General features: G+C 41.7%; 5 protein-coding genes across 6 annotated transcripts; 2 read left to right on the forward strand and 3 right to left on the reverse strand.

Annotated features, from left to right (window-relative positions):
* Nucleotides 1-238: 238 nt before the first annotated feature.
* Nucleotides 239-24890, reverse strand: RB195_024568 (uncharacterized protein; the record flags this gene model as incomplete). 2 transcript variants are annotated; one of them, XM_064212394.1, is made up of 9 exons in its annotated part: nt 239-355; nt 2065-2183; nt 2241-2389; nt 2454-2527; nt 2648-2749; nt 9467-9576; nt 23716-23802; nt 23856-23971; nt 24769-24890. In XM_064212394.1, 9 exons carry the CDS (start codon nt 24888-24890, stop codon nt 239-241), a joined length of 996 nt encoding a protein of 331 aa, XP_064068274.1. The 2 variants fall into 2 exon arrangements, with proteins under 2 accessions (XP_064068274.1, XP_064068275.1); XM_064212393.1 differs by lacking the exon at nt 24769-24890 and having other exon boundaries at nt 23856-23988.
* Nucleotides 4336-4641, reverse strand: RB195_024569 (uncharacterized protein; the record flags this gene model as incomplete). The annotated part of the gene is made up of 1 exon (XM_064212395.1): nt 4336-4641. The coding sequence occupies one exon, from the start codon at nt 4639-4641 to the stop codon at nt 4336-4338; it is 306 nt and encodes a 101-aa protein (XP_064068276.1).
* On the reverse strand, nt 11349-11720 carry RB195_024570 (uncharacterized protein; the record flags this gene model as incomplete). The annotated part of the gene is made up of 1 exon (XM_064212396.1): nt 11349-11720. The coding sequence occupies one exon, from the start codon at nt 11718-11720 to the stop codon at nt 11349-11351; it is 372 nt and encodes a 123-aa protein (XP_064068277.1).
* RB195_024571 (uncharacterized protein) lies at nt 12035-12460 on the forward strand (the record flags this gene model as incomplete). Its single annotated transcript, XM_064212397.1, has 1 exon — nt 12035-12460. The coding sequence occupies one exon, from the start codon at nt 12035-12037 to the stop codon at nt 12458-12460; it is 426 nt and encodes a 141-aa protein (XP_064068278.1).
* RB195_024572 (uncharacterized protein) lies at nt 22978-23190 on the forward strand (the record flags this gene model as incomplete). Its single annotated transcript, XM_064212398.1, has 1 exon — nt 22978-23190. The coding sequence occupies one exon, from the start codon at nt 22978-22980 to the stop codon at nt 23188-23190; it is 213 nt and encodes a 70-aa protein (XP_064068279.1).
* Nucleotides 24891-26016: the final 1126 nt, after the last annotated feature.

Here is a 26016-nt window from a genome sequence, read left to right on the forward strand (position 1 = left end):
ACAAAGGAATAGAGGAACAAAGGAAAAATTTAGGAGAACAAAAAATATGTTCGTTATTGTCAGCATTTCTGCAAAGAGTAATAATGCTTTATGGTAAGAGGCCTGATTTCTTCTTGGATCTGAAACTAAAAAGGTGCGTTAAAAACACTAATCACATTGGTGAAATTTCGTAGCAAATACCAACGAAAACTGCAGTGGAGTTATGTTTTGACGTATGAAGAATACGAATACAGCGATTCTACGTGTGAAAATATGGCGATGAAGATGTAATAGATGCTAAACACAAAGTAATCAACAGGGTGAATATTATCATGCAGAGGCGGTCCAGTGCTAATGCTGCGAATTTCCAATCTTCCTGAAACATTCGTTTTGATTGCAAAATTGACAAGAACTAAAGCTCAACATATTTTTTGTTCTCCTAAATTTCAACTATTTGTAGTTCATAGCCACTCTTCGTCATACCATCATTAAAATTTCTATTTCTCTGTAAAATGATTGCCAATGCGTTAGATGTGAGATTTTCACAATATTATCGATGTTAAACACAGTAATACGAGAAAATATACCCTCGATGATCTTATCTCCAAGCCGGTCGTTTCTTCCTGCCCGGCTCGGTGGTCAAATCGTCCCTTATAATCATTTCTTGATCAAGATATACTAAGCTGATGCACTCCTTGGAAATCTTCAATCCGCTGAGCGTTGAAATGTTGTAGTTGCCGGACATCAATTTTCACTCCCATGTTTTCCCATTTCAGCTTTTGTATTGCGTTCTTCAGAGTGATAATAAACGTGTTGGTTGAGGTTGTATCACTGTCTATATCCTCTATTCATATCGATGATGATGTTTCTGCAGAGTGGTGAATTTCCGGTTGCGAAAAGAGTTGAAACCCTTCTATTAGTTTTCATGTAAATCATCCTGCCGTTGTCGTTTCACAGAAAGGATCTGGTAGGGTACACGGAAGACGACAGCCTCCAAACTTCAACTCGGTTACATTCTGACAAGAACTTCCTTCATCGGGAGTGCGAAAATAAAGAGGGACTTGGGCACTGGATTCCGACCACACCCAAGCCTTATCTTTTTCAAAGAAATAGTTCCGAAGAAGTTGGTTTGATTTTATTTCAAATTCTTCATATCCTTGTTCGCCATATTCGAAGGCTACGTCATCTTTGTCTACATACCGTTATTGTGCCACTGTTTATAGTATCCACTACAGCTTTCGCATATAGTTGCAGATCTAGAGGATATTGCTGGTCCCGCAACGGCTACTGCCTCCATCACAATATTATGACATGATTACATTATCCATTAATAGGCTATTTGTCACAAGTTTTTGAATCCTTTGTCAACACATCTGTAAATAAAAGCGCATAATAAAAGATAGGCATCCTCACGTCTGACTCTGCTCATATTTGGGCGCTATGGCAATTTGTATAAGAGAGACAGTTTTCAAGTACAGTAGAAGCATTATATATTTTCCTGTCTACCTGATCATCGCAGATAACGAAATTTCATATGGCTGAAAACTACAAAGAAATATGTTTTCGGGGTCTCTTTCGCTTTTTTGTGTATTTGCAAGACCTTCAGCACTACTCAACCTCGCACGCTGCTTAAGAAATGCATTTTTACAGCCAAACTTCATATCATTGTCAAGACAAGATGAAATGAAGACTTCTTAATTTCTTTTCGGTCACGAATTTGAAACTTATTAGTTAGGAAGCATTAACGTGAGAAAAGTAAAAAATGAAACCCTAGGGTGACCTGATAACAACTATATGCGTTTTTTTTTTTGCGAGAAAAACATTAATTTGTGTAGATAGACGAGTATTTCTTCTCAATCTGATAAAAGGAAAGGTGGCTCCGTGGGTGGTGGGTTTTAACAAAAGTGTTTGATACACATACAGATGATACAGGTAGGGAGGAGTGTAAATAGTGGTAACAGAGAGGCTAAACCTTATTATCACCGGCTACTTTGTAAAATGGAAAGAAAACCGGATAATTCCAACACTGGAACACATCTGTGACAAGTACAGTTCAAAATCTCTTCCCATAAACGCTCAACCGACCTGCTCTTTCATTACATTTGTTGTTCTGTCAATCCTTTCGCGGATTTTTTTCAATCTAGTGCGTATGAAAAAGTAATGGTGAGCGAAGTCAACTTTGTAAATGGAACATGTCGTTTGTGCTGAAAAGATATGAATGAACATCCTTTCTTTCAAATGGAATGGAAAGTGCTTCCCACTACTGATAGCTGAACAATGCATCAGAAAGCGAAATGAAGTATTCGTTTTTTGTTTTGCAGGGCAGTTCCGCTTCACACTTCTGGACCTCAATATTCCAGCTCCAACTTTACGACGCAGATGGAGTTGTTCTAACTTGTAACTATCTGTTCTAAATAGTACCAGATAACTAACTATTCCTAATAGGCAGGTAAAAATGAAGAGAGAAAGAAGACCTCGCTTCTCTCAGTGTTGCCGTTGCCGATGGTTGAGCAGTCATATTGTTTGTGCTCAATCCAAAGTGTTTTAGCTGAAAATACAATGTAGCACTTTCTTATGATTGTTTGACCTACAAAAATAAAATCTCTTTAATTCGAACATCGAAAATTTGTTGCCTCTAAGTACTCACAACCTTCATATCCACGCTTACCTGACTGGCAGAGTGCCGCGATAGTGAGAGATTTGGACGTGATTGTTTTGGCCTTCTTAGTAAAGTGAGCCTGGGGAGCAAGTCGAGGAATAAACTTCGGAACTGAAAGTTCACGTTTTCGACAAAATGTGAAAGTGAGTGTGAGTTGAGAAAACTTTTCGAGTTTTGATCCCACATCTTTTATTCAGGACATAAGCCATAACGGAAGTAGTAGAACTTCGAAACATAGATACCAAACTGAATAAAGATATGGTAGGATATAGTTTTTTTTTCTCATTTCACAACTAATTTGTTTTCAAGTCGTGAACCAGGGCAATATTTCTCGAAGGTGGGAACACTTTATATTTGATTGATGGTTTTAATGCTGGACTCTACAAGGCGCCATTGTGTTCAAACAGCTAGTCTCAGTCAGTGCTTTGAGAAATTGCAGCTGAGAATACGTTTTTCAAGTAGTACACTTTCAAGAGGAAAGTTGAGAACATCTTGGACGACAGTGCTGAAGGAACGAAACGAATGGGAAAATTGCTGGGGTCCGTACATCTAGTGAAGACAGACCATCTAAGTATCTAAGTAAGTAAATATGTGAATAGATGACGCACGCGTCACTCCGGATAGTACATAACCTAAAGCATCGTAGGGGCAGCACTGTACTTCCAGCAGCTTCACACGCGCTTGTTTGAGTCGGCATTTTTTCCATTCGAACATTACTTGGACGAGGAAAGGGATCACCCGAAGTATCAAGTCACTCTGTTTATCTTTTCAAACAAGTCTAATACTAGTTTATTGATCTCGGAATGATGAGAAGTTTATTCAACTTAGGACAGTTCTGAACCATCGACTTTGCACTCGCAGCTGAACCTCTTATCATTGCCTCATAATCGCCCGCATGAATAAACCAAAGAATTTCCTAATCTCATGACTACATAGCCAGCGGGCTGATGTCATCGCCTGACATAATTATCGACATCTTCGCCGAAGTGTCCCGTCCATGAATATAACTGTGCCCAACCTTCTCAAACCTCTGCGACAGCTCAAAGAGAATAAATATAACCGTCGCAATTCCGTGTCCCCTATTCACGCTGAGTGTCCTCAGGTCCTCTTTCAACACGTCACTCCAGAACTTCCGTTTTCGGCCAAGTTGCCTTTTCTAGCTTAGACCCGAAGAACTCCTTAGAACAAGGCCGTCTGCTGGTCTACTCAGCATGGGATTAAAGAAGCGAAGACGATTTTTCGTGGCAACTTTCAACGGAGGTGCAAGGCGTTGGTCCATTCCACGTGTCATCGGCGCAACTTCCGCGTGAAGGTCTTCAAATGTGGCATGCCCTAGGCCAAAAGTATCCAAGCAGCCGTCTGAGCAGCTTGCTCTTTTTTTCCTCGCAGGAATCAAGCCTCTCCATCACCGTGCTGCTACCCAAGTATCCGATCTATCCATAATTAAGGAGCGAATTGCAGAAATGTAGACTCGCGCGTTCACTTCGTTGGTGATTGGGTTTGACCATAGGTATTTCGCTAAAGAGTTAAATGCAAAAGCAGCCTCAGCGCATGTTTGCTGAATGTCTTCCTCGTAGCTGCCATTGATTTTCAGCATACAGCGCAGGTGTCAAAACTCATTGACGAGTTCGAACAGTTGTCTATCCACCCTTATTCTTGTTCGGGGTCTCGAGGAGACCCACATTAGGTTGCGCTTATCAGGGAGTAGACGTGGTCCACAGGCTGCAGCTAGCAGTTTCGGTGCAAAGTTTTTCGATATGCTGAAGTTTTGCACTGGTTTCCGCGAATGTAACAACATCGTCGGGATCGTACTCGAGATCGGTCAAGTGGCGTCTTGATGGTGCTAAGATGCTGTCAGCAAGACACTGATGGACCGTTCTTCGCATGATGTCATCGATGTTGGACAGAAAGGATCCTGTCACTGCCCCTTCTCTTATTCCAGTTACCACATGAAAAGGTGTTGTACCGGCTGGTGTTCGAACTGCAACAGTTGTTCGTGTCATCAAGCAAGTGAACGAACTTTTCTGGTACTTCATCGGCGCGGAGCGCGTTGAGAAGACGCTCTCCTTGGAGAGGGGCAAAAACGGATTCAAAATCTAGAGAGGATAATTGCAATGGCTTTTAATATTGCCAGATTTTGAGTACTTTCCTAACGATGAACAGCTGACCAGTCGTTGATCGGCCAGGATGAAAGCCAGCCTGCTTGTCACGCGTTGTTTCTTCAGAATATTCAATAAGTCGGTCCAGAATAATCCGCTTCAAGACTTTTTACACAAAGAAAGTCGCAGCAAAGAGATTCCTTGATAATTCCTAGGATCCGGGACAGATAACTTCTTGTGAAGGGCAATTTTGATATAATTTCTCCATTATTCAGGTATCCTCTCGTCTATCCATATTGAACGAATGGTCTTTGTTATTTCACTAGGAAGATATTTCAGCATTTGTGCGCTAATTTCATCGTCTCCACCAGATTTTCCACTCTCCATCTTTTGGATACAGACCAGAACCTCCGATTCTGTCAGTGGTTCTTCCCTGAGCACCTATGTCGGTCTATGAATGTGCTTGAATACAGGAGCTGATGAACTGCCGGTTGAGCAAGGTTTCATAAACTGACGGCGTTTGCCGGTTAAGCAAGATGTTGAAGTGATCCCTCCAAATTGGAAGAGTTGCTTCACCGACAGTCACTTCATTGGCAGTGTTGAGGACTGGAGAACATCCTTTTATTCTGCCGCTATACTGTTTCAGTAAAACATAGGTTTTTAGCGAGTTCTTGTGCTCTCATGCCTTCTTAAATTCCACCGCTGTTGATGTTCATTCGTTTTCGCGGTCTTGTTCAAGTTGAAAACGCAACATCCTTCTAATACGCTTTTCCTGGTTAAAATTACCAGTGCTACGGGCAGCACATACAGAATTGTACGTAGATGTCTCCGTACATGCAAAGACAAACTTCTTTCGCCGCATTTGAACTGGGAGCGTTTCTCCTGCAGCGTTCTGGATTCTGTAAAGGAATAAGCATCGCAAAGCTTCTTCCTGATCCGTACTCCAACATGAATAGACATACATTAGCGTAAATTCGTTCTGCATTCTTCGTCTTTCTGACCCGCCATGTCGATTTTCGGTTGAAGAAGAATCCCCTGGTTTCTTTTGTGGAAGCGTTTCTTGATGCTGAGAAGAACTGGACGGTGGTCAGAGTCGAGGGCGATGTCCCAAACAGCTCTAGATAATCGGATATCTAACTGAGGAATGCTCCTCCTCAGAATGTAGTCAAGCTGAAGTTCGAGACTTCTCATCTTCTGCTCACGTAGTTCTTCAGGCGTTGAAAGGGTTGACTTCTGCCACGTGAGGTGATGGCGCCAATGATTCCTGTTAAACGTGGAGGCGATGATGAGACCCGTATGTTCACATAGGTCTTAGCACATAGCTTATTTTAAAAACTAGTAAAAAAAGAGTTCAAACATAGACATTTTCTCCCTATATGAATATATATATATATATATATATATAATAGTACGTGTATTCCAGTGTCCCACTTCTGAGTTCAAAGGTTTTGGGTTTATCACCGATATGAAATATGGCTATATTATCGAAAGTGATCATAATCTTGGCATGCAGGGCGGGTGCAGCGTAGCAGTTAGAGATTCTGCCTCTTGCACGATCAATCGTAGGTTCGAATCCGCCCTATTGCTCACCATACCTTTCATCCTCCCGGGGTCGATAAATTGCTACCAGACTTGTCTGCGAGGATAAAAACACTAGAGAGACACATCGGCTAGCCACCTCAAGTCATGGTATATACCAGTCACAGATTCGTAAACCTCAAACGATTCTTAATTGAAGAGAACGTTAGGGCGCATCCCAAACGGATTGATTAACGCCAGAAACTTTATCCTTGTCCTTTACCCGTAAATCCATGCTTTCTTTTTGGGCTTTATGTAATGTAATATTAGTCCTCTTCTTATAAAGTGGCGAGGCTATCCTGACGTACATTCTGGACGCAGTTATTTACAATGAAAATAATTGCGAGCAGAATATTACTCAGAATACCTTTGCTATCCGCCATTTTCCAATCCTTTGAGGTAATCGGAAATCTTGCAAACCATTACTTATCAGTTCTTCAAATTTTTGGACTAAAAGGGGATAAAACAATATTTTGTGGTTATCCTGTGCAGAACTTCGTCTGCACAGAAAAATCCTAAAGTTTTTGACTGTTCTTAGTTGCAGCGAATGCGACGTGAAGACCTACAAAAGCGCTATTATATTCTGCACTATTTATTACTTGTTGCAAAGTATTATGGTTGGAGAATAAGCTCTTTCTTTTTCTTTTTCAAAAGCGAGTCAACATTAACGCAAAAGGCTTCCATTTGCATGCTTCCATCGTTCGTCGATTTGCTCGAATGATCACGAGTTACAAGTACTTTCGTTTGTTCCAGTTCTCTACTCTACTATCGGTCTTCTCCACTATCTGTTCAATGAGCATTATATCATTTTTTGAAGAACTCTATGAATAGGCGTGACTATCGGATCAATGGTCTTCCTGCATTGTGTCTGATCGCGTAGTATCCAGTATCACAGCTCAGTTCAGTGTGTTTGTCGGAACGTATCACGTGTTTGGCTTTCCTTTTTACTTTTACTTTTTTGTCATATGCGAACAACTCCACTAATATTCGATTTTTGATGTAAGAATGATCTTCGAATCCCTTCTTTCACTTGCTTAAAGTGGGATACTCCTGGCATCACCCTTTCAATTGTGTGTTCGCTATCGCTAACCGCCTTTCCCTCTCATTGCAAAAAGCCCATATTTACAGAGCGTAGACGAGAGAAGAAAGAACGGTGGTGTTGAGTAGGTGAGCAGGTGAGCACGGAGCTGAGTGTTCTTGGTTTTTTTTTTCATTACATCCGCGATGCTCTTGTATGCTCCTTAGGTTGCTGTTTTTCTTATGCCTATCTCGAAGGTTAACTCGTTTATCATGTTAGTTTCACAAGTTAGGTATACACAACTGACGCACGAAACCAAGATGGTGTAAATGCCGATCGTCAACTTTCACTTCCATGTTATCCTATTCAAACCCTTGTCTTACCTTCTTGAGAGAGGCAGCGAATATTTTAGGTAGAATTGTGTCACACTTCTGTTCCCCTCTCTTTACTTCGATTGCGACGTTATTGAAGAATGGAGGAATATTGGTCGTGAAGTTGCTATTTGACTCATGAAGTATCCTTATGTATCGAGTGGGGACCGCTTGGTCGTCGATGACTTCTGTGATCGTTTCCGAATCAAGGTTCTCTTCAAGTCGATGAAAGTGACACAGAGCTGAATCTTGTACTCTCGCGATATTTCTATGAGTTTACGGTGTCTATGTGGTCAATCGTGCTGATCCTTTTCCAAAATTCTGCTTGTTCGCATTACCGTCCTTTATCCAATGCCTTTCCAATTCGGTTTAGGATTTGTTAGGAGCATACAGATGTCCGACGACAAGCAAATTGGCCGGTAGTTGCCGGTGTCATGTGGATCTCTTTTCTTATACAACAGCACGCTCTTGCTGATTTTCCATTGCTTAGGAACCTTGCATTCCGACAGATTACAAGTGAAGAAACTCAACGAGCGCTAATGAGGGTTGGCGGTAGGTTCTTCAAATGTTCATACTTGATTCTTTCGGGATCGAATTAAGTACGACTCTTCGCCGACAAGACTGTGTAGAAGTCGTGAATGACATTCTGGATCTCCTTTCTCAATGTTGCTGTTGTTTGGAAGAAAGGTGATCTCTGTTTTACGATTGGCGATTGGGTTGTAGCAAATGTTCTTACCCGCTTCTGGCGCTGTTTCACGATGGGCGAATACTGGTGCCCTTCTCTTTTCAAGGTTTTCTTTTATCGCTTCTCTGCAAGGCCTCTCGACCTTAGGCATAATTTGTTAGTTGTCTGCAGCTCGTGCAGTTCCACACTGGTGTATTAGCTCTAGGGCTACCGGAGGTAGGGCTCTCTTGGTGATTTTTAACTCTCAGCTTTCTTCGTGCAGCCGTGAAGAGTCCTACGAGCCAACCATATTCTTTGTCGATGTTGCCCTTTGCGGTACCTTCCCAGAATCAGACTGACGAAACGAAGAGGTCCCTGTCGATGACGGTTCTGAAACGCCGTTTCGTGAACTTTGCAGCTGTCTCCACTCTTCGCATAGATGAAAATCTCCTTCGGAGAAAGCAATGATCTGACCTCGAATAGAACTTGGGTAGAACAACGACATTCACCAGACAAAAACTTTCGTCAGCAGGAGCAGGATGTCCTTTGAATTCACTTTCTCAGGGCAAGTACAAGGTTACTTCCTGTCCGCAGCCGGCTCCGTATCTCGCATCTGTGGACGTGCCACGTAGCTTCGCTCTTAACCACGGATGTCCCTAGTAAGGGATATCCAAGGACATCTATCGTATTTGCTTTTAGTAACACAAGAGGCACAGCGGTGCCTTCGCAATTATCTATCATGTAGTTTCTTTGACAAACCGGTATAAGAAACTCTTCTTAGAAGACTTCGTTTTGTGCTCTTGCTGCCTGGTCCGCAATAAGGCCCGTGTTACTATGGTGATTGAAGAGCACGTGTTGAACGTGTTCACTTTTTTCAACTTGTAGTTCCACAATTTTTGTCTGAATTTTGTTCTTTTTCTCGAAGTGCCATGAAGCAGAAGCGCGCAGAATACCCGTTATTGTGAAGCATTGTGTGAAAGAAACAATAAATGCAAAAATAATTCTGATGAGAGGATAATTTTGCAGTACAGCAGTTGCTAATGAATCCAGTTCAGTAAAAATAAAATGAAAGCAGTAAACGTGAAACATTTTCCGTACCATCAAAGTCATCCGTGCATTTTGAGGTTGCCGATAACGAAAGTGGAGAACAGTGATGGTGAATGTTGTGGAAACGGACACAATCAGCGTGAGCGTTGAGAAGAAGATTCCTGCACAATTAGTATTCGTAGCAGTCTAGTCGATAACTGGTTAGCAGAAGAGACAACAAATAAGAGGAATTGTAGTTCAAACTCGTTCTCTTGTCTTGAAACCTCGACATATTCTGTATATTTTGGAATAGTGTGTCTTCGAGGTTTTTAGATGGAACTTTTTATTTGCCTGACGTTTCGGCTTTTTCGCCGTCTTCAGAGACCTAAATAGAGGATGATGGGAGGAATGCCACGTCTATCTTGTCAAATGCCACACTACCCTAGGTCAGCGCTTCCATAATCGTTCAAGGTAGCGAAAACAGAAGTTATCTAGATTGAAAATAGTCTTACGCGTTGTTCCACCGGATGTGGTGCTGCTGGTAACACGCACTTGTCACTTAGCGTATCATCGAATGAGTATTGCTGCGTGCAGATCACCAGCGACGATATAGATAATGTGATCCACACACAGGATATCAGGCAGTCATAGGTCACAGAGCGGTACAAGTGGCAAGAACTCATTCGTAATCGACAAGCATTCATTCCTATTATTCATTGAAGGGTTTCTTTTAAGAATCTAAAACGCCTCCAACGTCTTCCTTGCCGAAATTTCTGTTTCGTGAGCATTTCACATCATAATCGCTTCCATTGTGGTCCTCGTGTCTATACCTTCCTAGTGGTATTATCAAGCATTCTCGTCGTTTTCCTGCCATATGTTCATTAATCCTCACTCTAACATTCCTACCGGTCTCCACTATGTAATTTGCATTGCACATCAAGCACTCAATCTCATTCTCATCCATTTGTGCGCAGTCGCCTGTTTTCCCGTGAGGACAAATAACACATATTTCACAGATGCAGTACCTATCATATAGTCTGTTTCTAACAAGCTGGCTTTTGATGTTTGCATTTGGGATATTTACCAAGATCACGTCATCTTTTAGTTGTGCTTGGATAATGCTGCGCTGAACAGCGGCACTGACACTGTCAGAGATAAAAGAAAGACAAAGAGAAATTTTGTTTTCGCGCGGAACATTGCTATTTACAGTGCAGGTTCTTTGGTAATGCGGACGTACTGTATGACCATTAGCACACGCGATTTTCAAGGCTAGTCTCCGCGATTCGTGTCGTTCTTGGTTGCCAAAGCATACTTCACTAGCGGCTTTGATACCAATGGCGTGCAATAAGATGTTCTTGAAACTTTTTTGCGATACCACTTTACTCTAATAATGCCACTTGAAGCACTTAATTGTATTGGAGAAAGGATGCCACTCTTCTTTTGGGGTTTCTCGTGTGAGTCTTATGTATTGCTATTGTTGGTTGAATATTCGGAAACACTCATCCATTTCCGATTGTGTTGATGTTATGATGCAACAGCCGTCAATATATCTGCAATACATTATTGGTCTACGCGAAAGCACTGGTTCTTCGTTTCTGCTCATGAAGCAGATCGCCAGTACTGGCGCTAATCGTTGACCCATTGCTAGCCTTCTCAGTTGTGCGAAATAATTTCCTGACCACCTGAAGATATTACAATTCAGGCATTCCTTGATAAGTGCTATTATGCGAGTTTTACTAAGCCCATATGTTTCCAAGTGCTACCATGTAAATCTATCATCTCAGAGAGAGCTTGCAGCGCCTCACTGTTTTTTTTTACATTCGTGTAGAGTGAGGTCACATCAAAAGACTCTATTACGCAGCTGCCCTCAACTCTCGCATTGCGTAATCGTTCAAGGAAATGGTGCGTGTTCGATAAATAAGATGGCATTTTAGGCAAAATTTGACTCACAGTTTCATTTAGGGAACCACGAAGTTCGATCCGTTGGTCCTACCACAAAGTTTATTATTGGTCGGACTTTGAATGTAGCCGCTGTCGAGTTCATCTCATCGGGTTTCGGCAGGTTATAGAACACAGCACAGGTCGGTTTGTCAAGCTTGAGGTGGCTTACAAATTGTTCGTCAAGACCAGCAGCATTATCTATAGACATCCATACATGATTCACGCGTTTGCACTGCACAAGGAATTCTGTCTCTGTTACGCGGCGATAGATCGTTTCATCTTGCAAGTGAGGATTTGTTATTTCCCGATCAAGAGCCTCTGACAGGACTACGAATTCCCCACTTTTATCGCTTACTGAAAAGCGCATATTCCCTCTTGTAGTCATATCGCGGATTTCCGTGAAACCCTGCCATTGCTCGCGCGTGAGATTGTTAAGCGTGAGTCGTCCATGATGGTTGTAAGCGGACAACACCCCAGATAGTAGAATCCTATAGCTTGAAATTTTGTGTCTGTTTCGCGAGCTGGTTCGAGTTCTTTATAGAGGTTGCGTGGAAATGGTGTTGAGGGTAACGCACTTCTGCTCATAGACGCAGCTTGTTGAAGACAAAACAGAAAAAAAACAAAACAAACGAAACAGACACAAAATTTACGATTCTACTATCTGGGGTGTTGTCCGCTTACAACCATCATGGACGACTCATGCTTAACAATTTCACGCGCGAGCAATGGCAGGGTTTCACGGAAATCCGCGATATGACTACAAGAGGGAATATGCGCTTTTCAGTAAGCGATAAAAGTGGGGAATTCGTAGTCCTGTCAGAGGCTCTTGATCGGGAAATAACAAATCCTCACTTGCAAGATGAAACGATCTATCGCCGCGTAACAGAGACAGAATTCCTTGTGCAGTGCAAACGCGTGAATCATGTATGGATGTCTATAGATAATGCTGCTGGTCTTGACGAACAATTTGTAAGCCACCTCAAGCTTGACAAACCGACCTGTGCTGTGTTCTATAACCTGCCGAAACCCGATGAGATGAACTCGACAGCGGCTACATTCAAAGTCCGACCAATAATAAACTTTGTGGTAGGACCAACGGATCGAACTTCGTGGTTCCCTAAATGAAACTGTGAGTCAAATTTTGCCTAAAATGCCATCTTATTTATCGAACACGCACCATTTCCTTGAACGATTACGCAATGCGAGAGTTGAGGGCAGCTGCGTAATAGAGTCTTTTGATGTGACCTCACTCTACACGAATGTAAAAAAAAAAGTGAGGCGCTGCAAGCTCTCTCTGAGATGATAGATTTACATGGTAGCACTTGGAAACATATGGGCTTAGTAAAACTCGCATAATAGCACTTATCAAGGAATGCCTGAATTGTAATATCTTCAGGTGGTCAGGAAATTATTTCGCACAACTGAGAAGGCTAGCAATGGGTCAACGATTAGCGCCAGTACTGGCGATCTGCTTCATGAGCAGAAACGAAGAACCAGTGCTTTCGCGTAGACCAATAATGTATTGCAGATATATTGACGGCTGTTGCATCATAACATCAACACAATCGGAAATGGATGAGTGTTTCCGAATATTCAACCAACAATAGCAATACATAAGACTCACACGAGAAACCCCAAAAGAAGAGTGGCATCCTTTCTCCAATACAATTAAGTGCTTCAAGTGGCATTATTAGAGTAAAGTGGTATCGCAAAAAAGTTTCAAGAACATCTTATTGCACGCCATTGGTATCAAAGCCGCTAGTGAAGTATGCTTTGGCAACCAAGAACGACACGAATCGCGGAGACTAGCCTTGAAAATCGCGTGTGCTAATGGTCATACAGTACGTCCGCATTACCAAAGAACCTGCACTGTAAATAGCAATGTTCCGCGCGAAAACAAAATTTCTCTTTGTCTTTCTTTTATCTCTGACAGTGTCAGTGCCGCTGTTCAGCGCAGCATTATCCAAGCACAACTAAAAGATGACGTGATCTTGGTAAATATCCCAAATGCAAACATCAAAAGCCAGCTTGTTAGAAACAGACTATATGATAGGTACTGCATCTGTGAAATATGTGTTATTTGTCCTCACGGGAAAACAGGCGACTGCGCACAAATGGATGAGAATGAGATTGAGTGCTTGATGTGCAATGCAAATTACATAGTGGAGACCGGTAGGAATGTTAGAGTGAGGATTAATGAACATATGGCAGGAAAACGACGAGAATGCTTGATAATACCACTAGGAAGGTATAGACACGAGGACCACAATGGAAGCGATTATGATGTGAAATGCTCACGAAACAGAAATTTCGGCAAGGAAGACGTTGGAGGCGTTTTAGATTCTTAAAAGAAACCCTTCAATGAATAATAGGAATGAATGCTTGTCGATTACGAATGAGTTCTTGCCACTTGTACCGCTCTGTGACCTATGACTGCCTGATATCCTGTGTGTGGATCACATTATCTATATCGTCGCTGGTGATCTGCACGCAGCAATACTCATTCGATGATACGCTAAGTGACAAGTGCGTGTTACCAGCAGCACCACATCCGGTGGAACAACGCGTAAAACTATTTTCAATCTAGATAACTTCTGTTTTCGCTACCTTGAACGATTATGGAAGCGCTGACCTAGGGTAGTGTGGCATTTGACAAGATAGACGTGGCATTCCTCTCATCATCCTCTCTCTGAAGACGGCGAAAAAGCCGAAACGTCAGGCAAATAAAGAGTTCCATCTAAAAACCTCGCAGACACACTATTACAAAAGAGAAATTGTTTCAAGGGAGTTAGTCTGCAATGATTGCGTAATGTTTGTATGTACATACAAATGTGAGGTTTTGTGGATCGCCACGTGTTTTTTAAAGGCATCACTCCACGAATCTGAGGTGGTACGGATTTCAGGTGGAGTATTCGTATACGGGATAGTAGAATATGGAGAGGGGGGTGATTCCGTCCATTTCTTCTTAATTGTCGTAAAAAACGGCTTGGAAGATACGGCGTTCTAGCGCACTATTTTCCACAAGGAGTTCGACTGGAGCGCGCCAGCCTTGTGCGGCGCCGCATCTTTCGGGTCGCTTTTTACGGCGATTAGGAAGAAATGGACGGAATCAACCCCCCCCCCCCCCCCCCTCTCCATAATCTGCTATCCCGTATACGAATACTCCACCTGAAATCCGTACCACAGATTCGTGGGGTGATGCTTTTAAAGATCTTTCAAAAAACATACAGAAGATTAGATAGCGGTAGTCCACCAACCCTGGCGAAAATAATTATCTACATCTAATTGGACATGTATATATCTCTATACATTTCTCTAATCTCTCTAGTTTCTCTAATCTCTTTGATTTATCTAATCTATCTGATCTATATAGTTTCTCTAATCTCCCTAATCGCTCTCATCTGTCTAATCTATATAAACAATCAATCAGATAGTCTTGTTTGTAAATTGTAAGAAATAAGAGTGGTAGGAAATTTTATTTCCACGAATATTCATACGAATGATTTCGTTCGACAATTTGAAAAGGGTGGGCAATAAGAATTCGACTAGATAAGTAAGTCGTCTTAGCTTCCGAACTCTAAACACGTGTGGGAGAGTTTCATTGGTTCAAAAATTGCAAGAATGCAAAGATATCACGAGAAACAAACTTATATCTACATTTTGGATACTACCGAACTTATCACCTAATAACGGCACTTTGCAAGGAGGGAAATTTCTGTTGTACTACTCTTTAAAAGTATCTGCGTGTTATTCTTTTTGTTCTACATGTGGTGCTTTGATGCACACTCTGTTTTCAGGGGATAAATGATTTACAAGCATTGGGATTAGATGAAAACAGAAAAGAAATTTAATAGTAACATTTGGTGACTTGTCGAGTTCTTGACATTTTCAGTGCGGCTGTGTTTTTGTTTTTTTCACCTTGAATAGTCCTAACGAGGTCAAGAGACTCTCTACAGATACGGGTCTTTTTAAATTACAATAGCTCACAGTTATTGCAGAAAATCATACCTTACAATAAAGGGTTCCAGAACAAATCTAGTGAAGTAATTCATAGAAAATCACATCAAATCAATTCCCTGCCATTTTACAGCAACAAAAATGTTTTAAAGAGGTGGTACCTTATATAGTTTATTTTATTCATGATTCTGCCTGAAGTGTTAAAGTAAGAGTATTTCGTTTATTACATGTATTCCACTGGGAAATACTGGTTTGCAAATACAATTGTTTCCTAAGCATGCAGTTATGGCTGACTGCACATGGAAATAGTTTTTCTTTTATGAAAACCGTTTTTTTTTGCAGATAAATTTTACTGCGGAACAGATTTTGTAAAACAGCTCGATGAGAGCTATCTGGTGTTAATTTCCTTCTTTAAGTAGTCATCGTTTGAGGGAAAAAAGCGGCGGTGACGTCTGCGAACACTCTGTGGTTTTTATAAAGCCTATTGTGTATGTGCGCAGCATTCTATGTTAAACTGATTAACCCATTGATCATTCCAGAAAGCTCACAAAAATGCTCATCCTCAAACAACTTGCAATGCATCTGTAGTTATGCTTTGAAAATTTTTCCATCCTGCTTGAACGGCCACCTTTCAGTGCATTGCAGTAAGAGAAAATACATTCTTTAGATGCTACGTCTTTGTGCAGGTTTGAATTTCCAATTTATGCAGGTTGGCAACGACTGCTTACCAGTATGATGAAAAGTTCTATAGGGAAGCCATTGTCGTTTCTTCTTAAACTTTTTTTTTTCAAATAGGCTTCTTAAGGGTCTTGTCTCATCATATTTTAATGGTGAAGTATGATGAGACAAGACCCTCAGTGGTGAAGTACTGTAGGATCGCTAATTCTTCGACAGAAGACGAAAAAGATGCGAATCCGCGTCTTTTCCATCTTTTTTTTTTTTCAAAACTGGTCTCATTTTGATCTTAATTATAAGATCTACACATCAATAGATTCGTGAGCGCGAGCTCTGCCGATTGGATATAATTAGAATTTGGAAGACCTAACAAAGAAAAAATTAAGTGGAGGTGCACATTAACAAGGCCGAGTTCGAGATAAATGTGCCCCAAGGATATATGATTTTTGACATATTTTTCACATTTTTCGAAAAGCGAAATGATAGTTACATATTTGTAATGTACATACTATTGCGAACAATTTGATATCTCTCACAGCTACAATTCCATGACTCTGAAGATTTTCTAAATTTTACTAAAGTGACATACTTTAACTCCAGGAACGACCGACATTACCACCTTGAAGATTATTCTCTTACAAAATCTGCAAGAAAATTATTTGTTGTGGGTTGACCTTGTCTCTTGATTTCTCAGCTCAACAGGATTTTCTGTTTTTTACAGCTAAAGTTACAAGTTCGGTATTTTGCATTTCTTGCTCTGATTTTTGGCAGTTCTTAAATCGCTAACAAATTAGGTTTGCCATCTTCCCGCACGATACAATAAAAAGTAGTCTTTGTCCTATGATTTGTTTCGATTTTATCTATAATATATCGCAACTGCGGTTAGTTTTGAACCTGTAAAGATATAGAACTTATAAACTTATGTGCTTTTACAGAAAGCTTTCTTTTTGCGATTTATTGGAAGTTTTCTCAAATATCAAGTAGATATGTTTTTCAGGAGGAAGAGATCTATTGAGTGTCGATTTCAAAAAATTCTGCATCCTTAAAAAAATCCATCACAAACTACTTCAGCCTCTATGAAGGTTATTGCCGTATAAGCACGGCGAATAAGCACGGCAACAGTTGTTCGTTGATTCGTGTCATCAAGCAAGTGAACGAACTTTTCTGCTACTCCATCGGCGCGGTGCGCATTGAGAAGACGCTCTCGTTGAAGAGAGGCGAAAACGGATTCAAAGTTCAGAAAGGATAATTGCAATGGCTTTTAATATTGCCAGATTTTGAGTACTTTCCTAACGATGAACAGCTGACCAGTCGTTCATCGGTCAGGACGAAAGCCAGCCTGCTTGTCATGCATAGTTTCTTCAGAATGTTCAATAAGTCGATCCAGAATAATCCTCCCCAAGACTTTTTACACAAAGAAACAAAGCAAAGAGATTCCCTGTGAAGGAGAATTACGATAGCGTGTGTCTACGATTCAGGTATCCTGTCGCCTATCCACATTGAACAAATGATCTTTGTAATTTCACGAGGAAGATATTTCAGCATTTCTGCGCCAATCCCGTCGTCTTCACCAGATTTTCCAATCTTCATCTTTTGGATACAGACCAGAACCTCTGATTCTGTCAGTGGTTCTTCCCTGAGCACCTATGTCGGTATATGAATGTGCTTGAATACAGGAGCTGATGAACTGCCGGTTGAGCAAGGTTTCATAAACTGATGACGTTTGCCGGTTAAGCAAGATGTTGAAGTGATTCCACCAAATTGGTAGGGTTGCAACACCGGCAGTCACTCCGTTGGCAGTGTTAAGGACTGGAGAGCATCTTTTCATCTTGCCGCTATACTGTTTTAGTGAAGCATAAGCTTGTCGGCTTGTCCTCACATGCGTCTTAAAGCTCGTTCGCTTCTGATGTCGATTCGTTCTGAATCCACCTTGCGAAGGAAATGCGTGAGTAATGATGTTCCAGAGTTTACATTCTCTGGGATCATGCAGTCCTACCAAAGCTCATTTAGATGACGTTGAGCCAAATACCTCCACCAGGTTGTAGTGATCGTTCTTCACAGCTATCGCGCAGCCTCCTCCGTTCTTCTTATCAGTATCGCCGCAGTAGATAGTGTAGCTTCCAACATTGATGTCGTGCCGATGTCTGTAAAGGAATAAGCATCGGAAAGCTTCTTCCTGATCCGTACTCCAACATGAATAGACATACATTAGCGTAAATTCGTTCTGCATTCTTCGTCTTCTTCTTGATGCTGAGAAGAACTGGAGTCGAGGGCGATGTCCCAAACAGCTCTAGATAATCGGATATCTAACTGAGGAATGTTCCTTCTCAGAATGTAGTCGAGCTGAAGTTTGAGAGTCCTCATATTCCGCTTACGCAGTTCTTCAGGCGTTGAAACGGTTGACCTCTGCCATGTGAGGTGATGACGTCAATGATTCCTGTTAAACGCATTGATGTATCTTAACCTTGGTAAGACAAGTTTGTTTCTGTCATATGTTAGTGAGGGTAAATAAACTTTTATGTGAATGTATACTTCCAAATTTGCAAACTGTCATGCTATGTAATAACGGGCTTATTTTGTCACGTGGGTGCGTCTGTGTATGTATGTATGTGTATGTATGTGTATGTGTGTGTTTCAGTCAGGAAATTCCAAAAAGAGAGAGACAGAGACGGATACCATGGCGTCGATTTGGTGCGCTGGAGCTCCAACGCGGTAAAATTTGGTGAGACGGGTCCTACGGCGTCGAATTCGTGTCCCGGAGCCAGATAGTTGTAAAATGGGGTGGGACGGATCCCATGGGGTTGGTGCCAGGAAGCTATAGAGTGGGGAGAGACGGGTTCCACTGCGTGTGAGTGGGCGCGGGAGCCCCAACGCGGTAGAATGGGTTTTTATGGTTCCTTCGCATATCTATTTCCCAGCATGCCTCCCTGACGCTGCTAATATCCTTTCTCAAAAAGAGAAAACACACGTACGAACGGCTGCTCAAAGGCAAGGCATAGTAGCCAACGGTTTACACGATTTGACGTAGAGCGTTATTTTTACCACTACGATAGTGGTACGACATTTCATGTAAGCACATCATTCTCTACTAATAGTTGAGAACAGAGGAAACTCATACTTCGAATAATGTTTCCAAATTGTGGAGAGAATCGAAAGAAGCGTTGATAGAAAAAAACAATTCTAACTTTACAAAAATAATGTCGCTACTGTTATTTCCTATTGATCGGTGAAGGCTAGCGAAGCGAACACCAAAGAAAAGCCTGAAGTCCGGCTTTAGCGGGACGTTCAGGCTGGTGTGATCAATATGTTCTGAGAAGTTGAGATTATCATAAACAAAAATCCCTCTTTCACAGGTTTACAAGTGTTAAGAGTTACTCTATTCATACTATACTCAGCCACATCCCTTTGCGTTAATGCCGAACCAGAGACTTGTCGTAGTTAATGTGCAAGCCTCGTTTGGAAGCCCAGTCAGACATACTACCTAGTGATTTTGGAAGTGCAGCACGTACCGCATAGTAATTCTTATCATCATAGGTACCGTAAATACTGATGTCATCAGCGTACAGTTGGAATCTCACAAGCGAAGAAATTCTGAGCAAATTTCGTAGGTCGATAGTGTAGGTAAAAAAAGAGAGGACAGTACTCCACCTTGTGGAACTCCACTTGTGCAGGAGAATTTGGTCAAGTATCTGTGGTAAACTTTGACCATCATAGTTCTCATCTTAAGGTAAGAGATCATTCGATCTAATATATGGCCCCATATTCCAAAGCACTGGAGTTAATTCAGTGACATACTTTATCGAAGGCTTTTGACAGGTCGAGATCTGCTATATCTACCGATTTACCTTGGTTTAGAGCAGGAGACCAGTCAAAGACACTACCAGTTAGGTTAGTAGATGTCAAAGCTCCTGCAACTAACCAGTGTTGTTGAGTGGAAAACATATGAAACTTTTTAAGCAAGGACAATTGTTTATCCCCGATTATTTTTTCGCCTTGTAAAAAAAAAGTTTTTTTTTCCTTCTCGTCTCAGTTTTACTGGTCTCGTATATTTGCTAGTGCGCGTGGACTTCGTAGTGCTGGTTTTCCCAATGTTTATATTAAGAGGAATACGACACCCGATGAAAAGATGCGTGAGCATGAACTAATGCAAGATGCAGCGAGCGTAATAAAGGTAAAGTCAGCGAGAGTGGGTGACCTGCTGTGGCATCTCTGGCATTAAATAAGGCACATTGTGAAACTAAGAGAGCGGCACGGTGTCTCTCTAGCACTAAGATCATATTTATTCAGCGCATACTAAACTACTAAAACCTTAGACTCTGTGCTGGTTGATAAGCTACCCTATAATGTTTATCGTTGTGATCATTCCATGAAAAGAGTAAGTAGAATTTATCTTCTTGTTAAGGCCTCTGTTAGTGCCCAGATCATTACTCCTAACTATGGTCTGGAGGCTGACTTACTCTCAGCTGAGATTTTCTGCCCTGATAATGTTTTGCAGCTTCGTTTCTTACTTGTATATAGTCCACCAAGTAGATTCTGCTGATAGAGATGATGACAAAAGGAAACCTGTAGAAGTACTCAACTATCTTGCAGTTGTAAATCATCATACAATCAATCATTCAAAAAGAGCGAGGAAATCAAAAAGGAACAAATTTGGCAAGACCCTCGCAAACCATTTTAAAAAGTCCGGAATGGATGTCAGAACATGAGGAGTGGCGTTATTACATCTTCCCTGCCTAGAAAGTACTTGCAGCTATGGAGCGAACTGTGGCATTTGTGGTGGAAGAACCTGGAGAACCGATTTTCGGACTCACGCGGATCTGAAATGCGCCTAAAGGGCCAGAGATGTTTTCTTTGCTGAAGACGTCTCAATCATCTGTACTCGATCGGATCCAAATTAAACTATATTTATCGCGTGTTGGCATTTCGTTTAAGAAGACGCTTAGAGAAGAAAAATGAAAAATTACCGGTGAAGAATATTCAATTCTGTGAATGGCTTTCGATCTCAAAAACAAAGCATAACCTAAAACTCACTCAAAAATTATGCTTTTACCTATGTGTGCTTTTGAGAATCTTTCAGCGCGTCTTCTAAAGATCAAAGTACTACGGTTTATCTACCCTATGCAAATGCCAAGCTTCACGAACGTGTAGCTGGCTTATACAATGATTTGCGGTAACTAGCCGATATGTCAAGTCAGTGCTTTTATCCTCCCAGACAATTTATCGAGCCCAGAGGGTTGAAAGGTATGGTGAGTAATACGGCGGATTTGAACCTACGATCGATCGTGCAAGAGGCGGAATCTCTAACCGCTACGCTGCACCCGCCCTGCATGCCAAGAATATGATCACTTTCGATAATATAGCCATATTTCATATCTGTGATAAACCCAAAACCTCTGAACTCAGAAGTGGGACACTGGAATACACATACTATTATATATATATATATATATTCATATAAAGAGAAAATGTCCATGTTTGAACTCTTTTTTTTATCAATTTCTAAAATAAGCTTTGAATTTTAAAGTTCTATTCACTCCTTAGCTTTCAGTTAAGCACAGGGCCAAGATTGGAGGATTTTTTTAGGAGTATTTATTACGGCTAAGGTTTTGCGCAGCCGCCTTCTTTAGAGCCTGAAGAGTCAAATATATATGTAATGCATCCTTCAAACACTTCATCACATGAACAAATTATTATTCAATAAAAGAACAGATTAAGAGATGGATCAGAGAATTGCGAAACCGTTAACATTACCTTGATATGTCAGTACCGTATAATGGTGTATATAGAATGTTATGTATTGTTACATGCTGTTACTATAGGCAGTTACTGTTACTGTTTCATAATGTTGCTCTTTCGATTTCGTAAGTTTGAATTCGAATTGCATTGTTTAGTGTATGTGCGCGAAAGTCACGTGAGCGGCAACTACGTGATAGGAGCCCCCTTGGAGTCCCAGCGGGAGGATCCAGTTGAGAGCGTGTGCGTGCCGCAGGAGCGATTGGTGCAGGAGAAGGTGCACACAACGCAGAGCTGCAGGACCGTTCGGAGCGGTAGCGCCATCAGGCAAGGCGCCCGAAGGAACAGCCAGGTACGCGAGGTTGCGCGTGATTACGCAACTATACTTTTAACCTTCTTAATTGCGTTTGTGTGTTAAGGATAAAAGTTAGACGGCTACCTTGTGTATAGTGAAGAGAATGAACGGGCAAGGTGTTCCTCTATCATTACTTCCATGTGGGGATGGAACGCCCCAACTTCTACAGACAGACGTAGTCGTTATCGCGTCTTTTCATAGCAAAGGCCCTGTCGTAGATCAAAACCCACATGCATAGCACAAAGCCAGCTCATTGCTCACAGTGATGTACTCTTGTAAGCAATTAACTTCGAATGCAATCGAGCACCTTGGTTTTGCATCACATCGAGTTCACGACGGCATTGGTACAGCTCTCCCGTTATCTTCGTACAAATCAGAAATTGCAGCTCGTATAACGTTTGGAATAATAGTCAAAATCCTAGAAATGAACGAGAAGGAGGAGTGCATGTCTATGATCAAGGTGGCCTTGTTCGACTAATTTTTCCGGTTTTGATCTACGGGGTAGATGAAAATCAGATGCGGATGGCAGCTTACTCACTACTAGCGGAACGATTTCACTGCACAGAAGGATAAAGGCCAAACCATTATTGAAGCCATTTTATTCACTTTACAATTCTTTGGTTTTTGGTTTGTAATTCGCTAATACAGTCTTTAGTTTAATATCTTGTCGAATAATAGCTTTTTTTTGTGATAGAGTGCTTGGGGAATACGTTGCATATGAACTGACTTTCCAGACTCTGAAAAGTTGACTACACGAAAACATTACTCAAGATAAAGTATCGTTGAAAATTTTGGTTTCTAAAGCCAAATTGATGCTAAAGGAACCAATGTCAATCGCTTTGTCAGGATTCAGGCAAAGTCGAGATCTTGCGGTCTACTTATTTTGCCCATGAATTACAACTTATGCCTATTTATTTTGCCTATGAATCACGCTCAACGGAACGAACATATATCTGGTCGAGAACTGAACATGATGAACGACCTGACCCCCGAGCTGGGCAGGAGGAGACGAGCGGCTTGGGGAGCATACAAGAGCATCGAGGGTGTAGTGAAGAAGACCAGGAACACCTGGCTCCGTGCTCACCTCTTCAACACCACCGTACTTCCTGCTTTGACCTATGCTTCGGAAACCTGAGCATTTCGCAAGCAGGAAGAAAACGCGGTGAGCGTCATTGAACGCGCAATTGGGAGAGTGATGCTAGGAGTATCCCGTTTCACGCAAGTGAGAGACGGGATTCGAAGTTCTTTCCTACGTCAGCGATCGAAGATTAGAGAAGCCGCCGCGTTTGCCAAGGAAAGTAAAATAAGGTGGGCCGGACACGTGATGTGCTTTAATGGCAACCGTTGGACCAGAGCCGTGAGCGACTGGGTTCCCCGCGATATTAAGCGCACTACAGGAAGACCGCCGACCTGATGGTCAGATTTCTTCACGAAGTCCTTCAGAGAAAAATATGGTGTGTCCCACGCGAAAGGAGGAACCACTGGGCTACTCTGGCACGCGATTGGGACAAATGGAAGAATTACTGGCGCCCGCTCGACCAGTTCGAAGATCAACGGGTGTGAAGGTGATCAAGGTGATCAAGGTGATGAATTACAACTTAGAAAGGATGGGAACTCATGAAGCATTAGACCATCAAAAACGACTATTCCCTAAACACACCTAACAATGGAACAGACTCAGATGTTGTAGGTGTCATTTCGCTGACAATTGTAACGAAGAAGCAAATAGAAAGGAGTATTGTAGTCTCTGGAAAAAAAAGACTTCTTATTTAAAAAAAAATAATTGGAAAGAAAACGTACGGTATCCAATTTTTTCACTCATATCGTGAGCTGGAAGGCAGAACCCAACTAGAGTCATCAATGAAACCACAAGTGATGGAAGCACGATGTTGAACAGGTAGAAAGTTGTCCGCCTTCTGGAAGGTAATACCATAAGCCCGTTCAGGGTGCAAAGATTTTGGACACAAGCAACATTGAAGGCAAGAACATCCTGATTGCTTAACACTTTTCTCAGTCAGCTGTTCAAGTAAAGTTCAACACAAATACATGTCAGAGCACATCTGCAAGGAAGTCTTGATGTGATTTGTGTCATCACTTTATGGCACCGACTTCTTCGTAAATGCGTTAAGAGCAATATCAATGTTTTTTCTTGAACACCAACGTCCCTTGATATGTGCTATCGCGGTAACTATAACTGATAGCACATCAAGATACAAAAACGAAACAGTAGAGCGCTTTGTGCTTTGAATATGACTAAAAAATTAAAGGTATGGAGAAAAAACATACATATCATACATATCACATTTTAAAAAATCGAGAAGTCGGAGTAGTGTGTGAGCAAGTTTGAGAATGCACATTCAGATACATTAAACAAAAAGTGTGGAAAGTAGTAGGAGTATTCAAATCAAAATCCATTTCTCCAGATATATTGTCTTGTTCGCTTAGGCTTTCCTGAAGTGGCCTGGCTTTTTACTTAATTCTTCTACGGAGACCTAAAGACTTGTCTTATTTGCAATAAAAACCCCCAATAACTCACCCGCTTGAGGCTAGTCTATCAAAAACAAGATTTCAGTACAGAGAATGCTGGTAGCGTCGCTCATTGCCATTGTGTGAATGTTACCTGCACCACGAGCAGTGATTGGGTGTGTCGTTGAATGGGATATTGACCGTTCCCAATTGTATTGATTGTGGGCGAGGGTCACTCAATGATCACCCAATGGCTTCTCCTTTCTCGGAGATCGTCGTATTTTCATCGGCTTCGTAAAGGAGTCTAACCATCGAGTCGCCGGTGTTTCTGTAGTCGCATTCAATACGGAGTTGAACCCAGTTGCGCATAGCTTTGGTCCAACGGTTGTAGCTGAAACGTATAAAGTGTCCGGCCCTTTTTACTTTACTTTCTCTAGCAAGTGCAACGATGTTTCCAATCTTCGATCAATGACGTATGGCAGAACTTCGAATCCGCCCTCTCAGTTGTGTGAAGCGGACCATTCCTAGCATCACTCTTTCAATAGAGCATTCAATGACGCTTCCCGCATTGTCTTTCTGCTTGCTCAGGCTTCTGAAGCCAAAGCGATGCAAGAAGTACGGTGGTATTAAATAGATGAGCACGGAACAGGATGTTCCTGTTCTTGTCTTCTTCATTACATCTTCAGTGCTCTTATACGCTCCCAAAATCCCTATTTCCTGCTGCCAGCCTCGAGGTCAGGTTGCTCCTAATGTTTTTTGGATCCAGATGTACTGATGAATAGTAGCTGGCGCTTTCGGAAATATTCGTCCCCTTGAGCATGAATGGAGCATCCGAGATACACCCCTTTTTCATGTACATTGTTTTTCGCAGATTCAGCTGAAGACTCACGCGTCCAACGAATTCGGCCAGCATTTGTTCCGCTTGGTTGATTGGTAGGTGTTATCAAAACGTTGTTATCAGCATAGCGGAGGTGATGTAACTGCAGCCCACCAACCCTCCCCCTGTCCCATTTCAGCTTTCGCATTGCGTTCTCGAGGGTGGCTATGAATATTTTAGGTGAGATAGTGTCATCTTGTCTGACTCCTCTCTTCACGTCAATGATGACATTCTTGTAGAACGAGGAAACTCCGGTCGTAAAATTACTGTGCAACTCTCGAACTTTATGTACTGAATAGGGACACTTTGGCCGTCCAAGGCTTCCATGGTCGCTTCCGCCTCAACTGAGTCCAACGCCTTCTTTAAGTCAATGAAGGTGAGTTATACATTTATGTGCTGAGTGGGAACGCCTTGGTTGTCCAAGGCTTTTATGATTGCTTCCGTGACAAGTGAACCGATTGCATTCTTTACGTCGATAAAGGTGAGAAAGAGCGGTACCTTGTACTCTCGCCATATCTAGATGACTTTGAAAACACCGTGAATGTGGTCGATCGTACTAGTTCCTTTTTGAAAAGCTATTATCTCGTATGACTGTCCCACATTCAACACTTCTCAACC

The sequence above is a fragment of the Necator americanus genome, chromosome X (genome assembly GCF_031761385.1).
Source record: "Necator americanus strain Aroian chromosome X, whole genome shotgun sequence".
Taxonomy (NCBI): domain Eukaryota; kingdom Metazoa; phylum Nematoda; class Chromadorea; order Rhabditida; family Ancylostomatidae; genus Necator; species Necator americanus.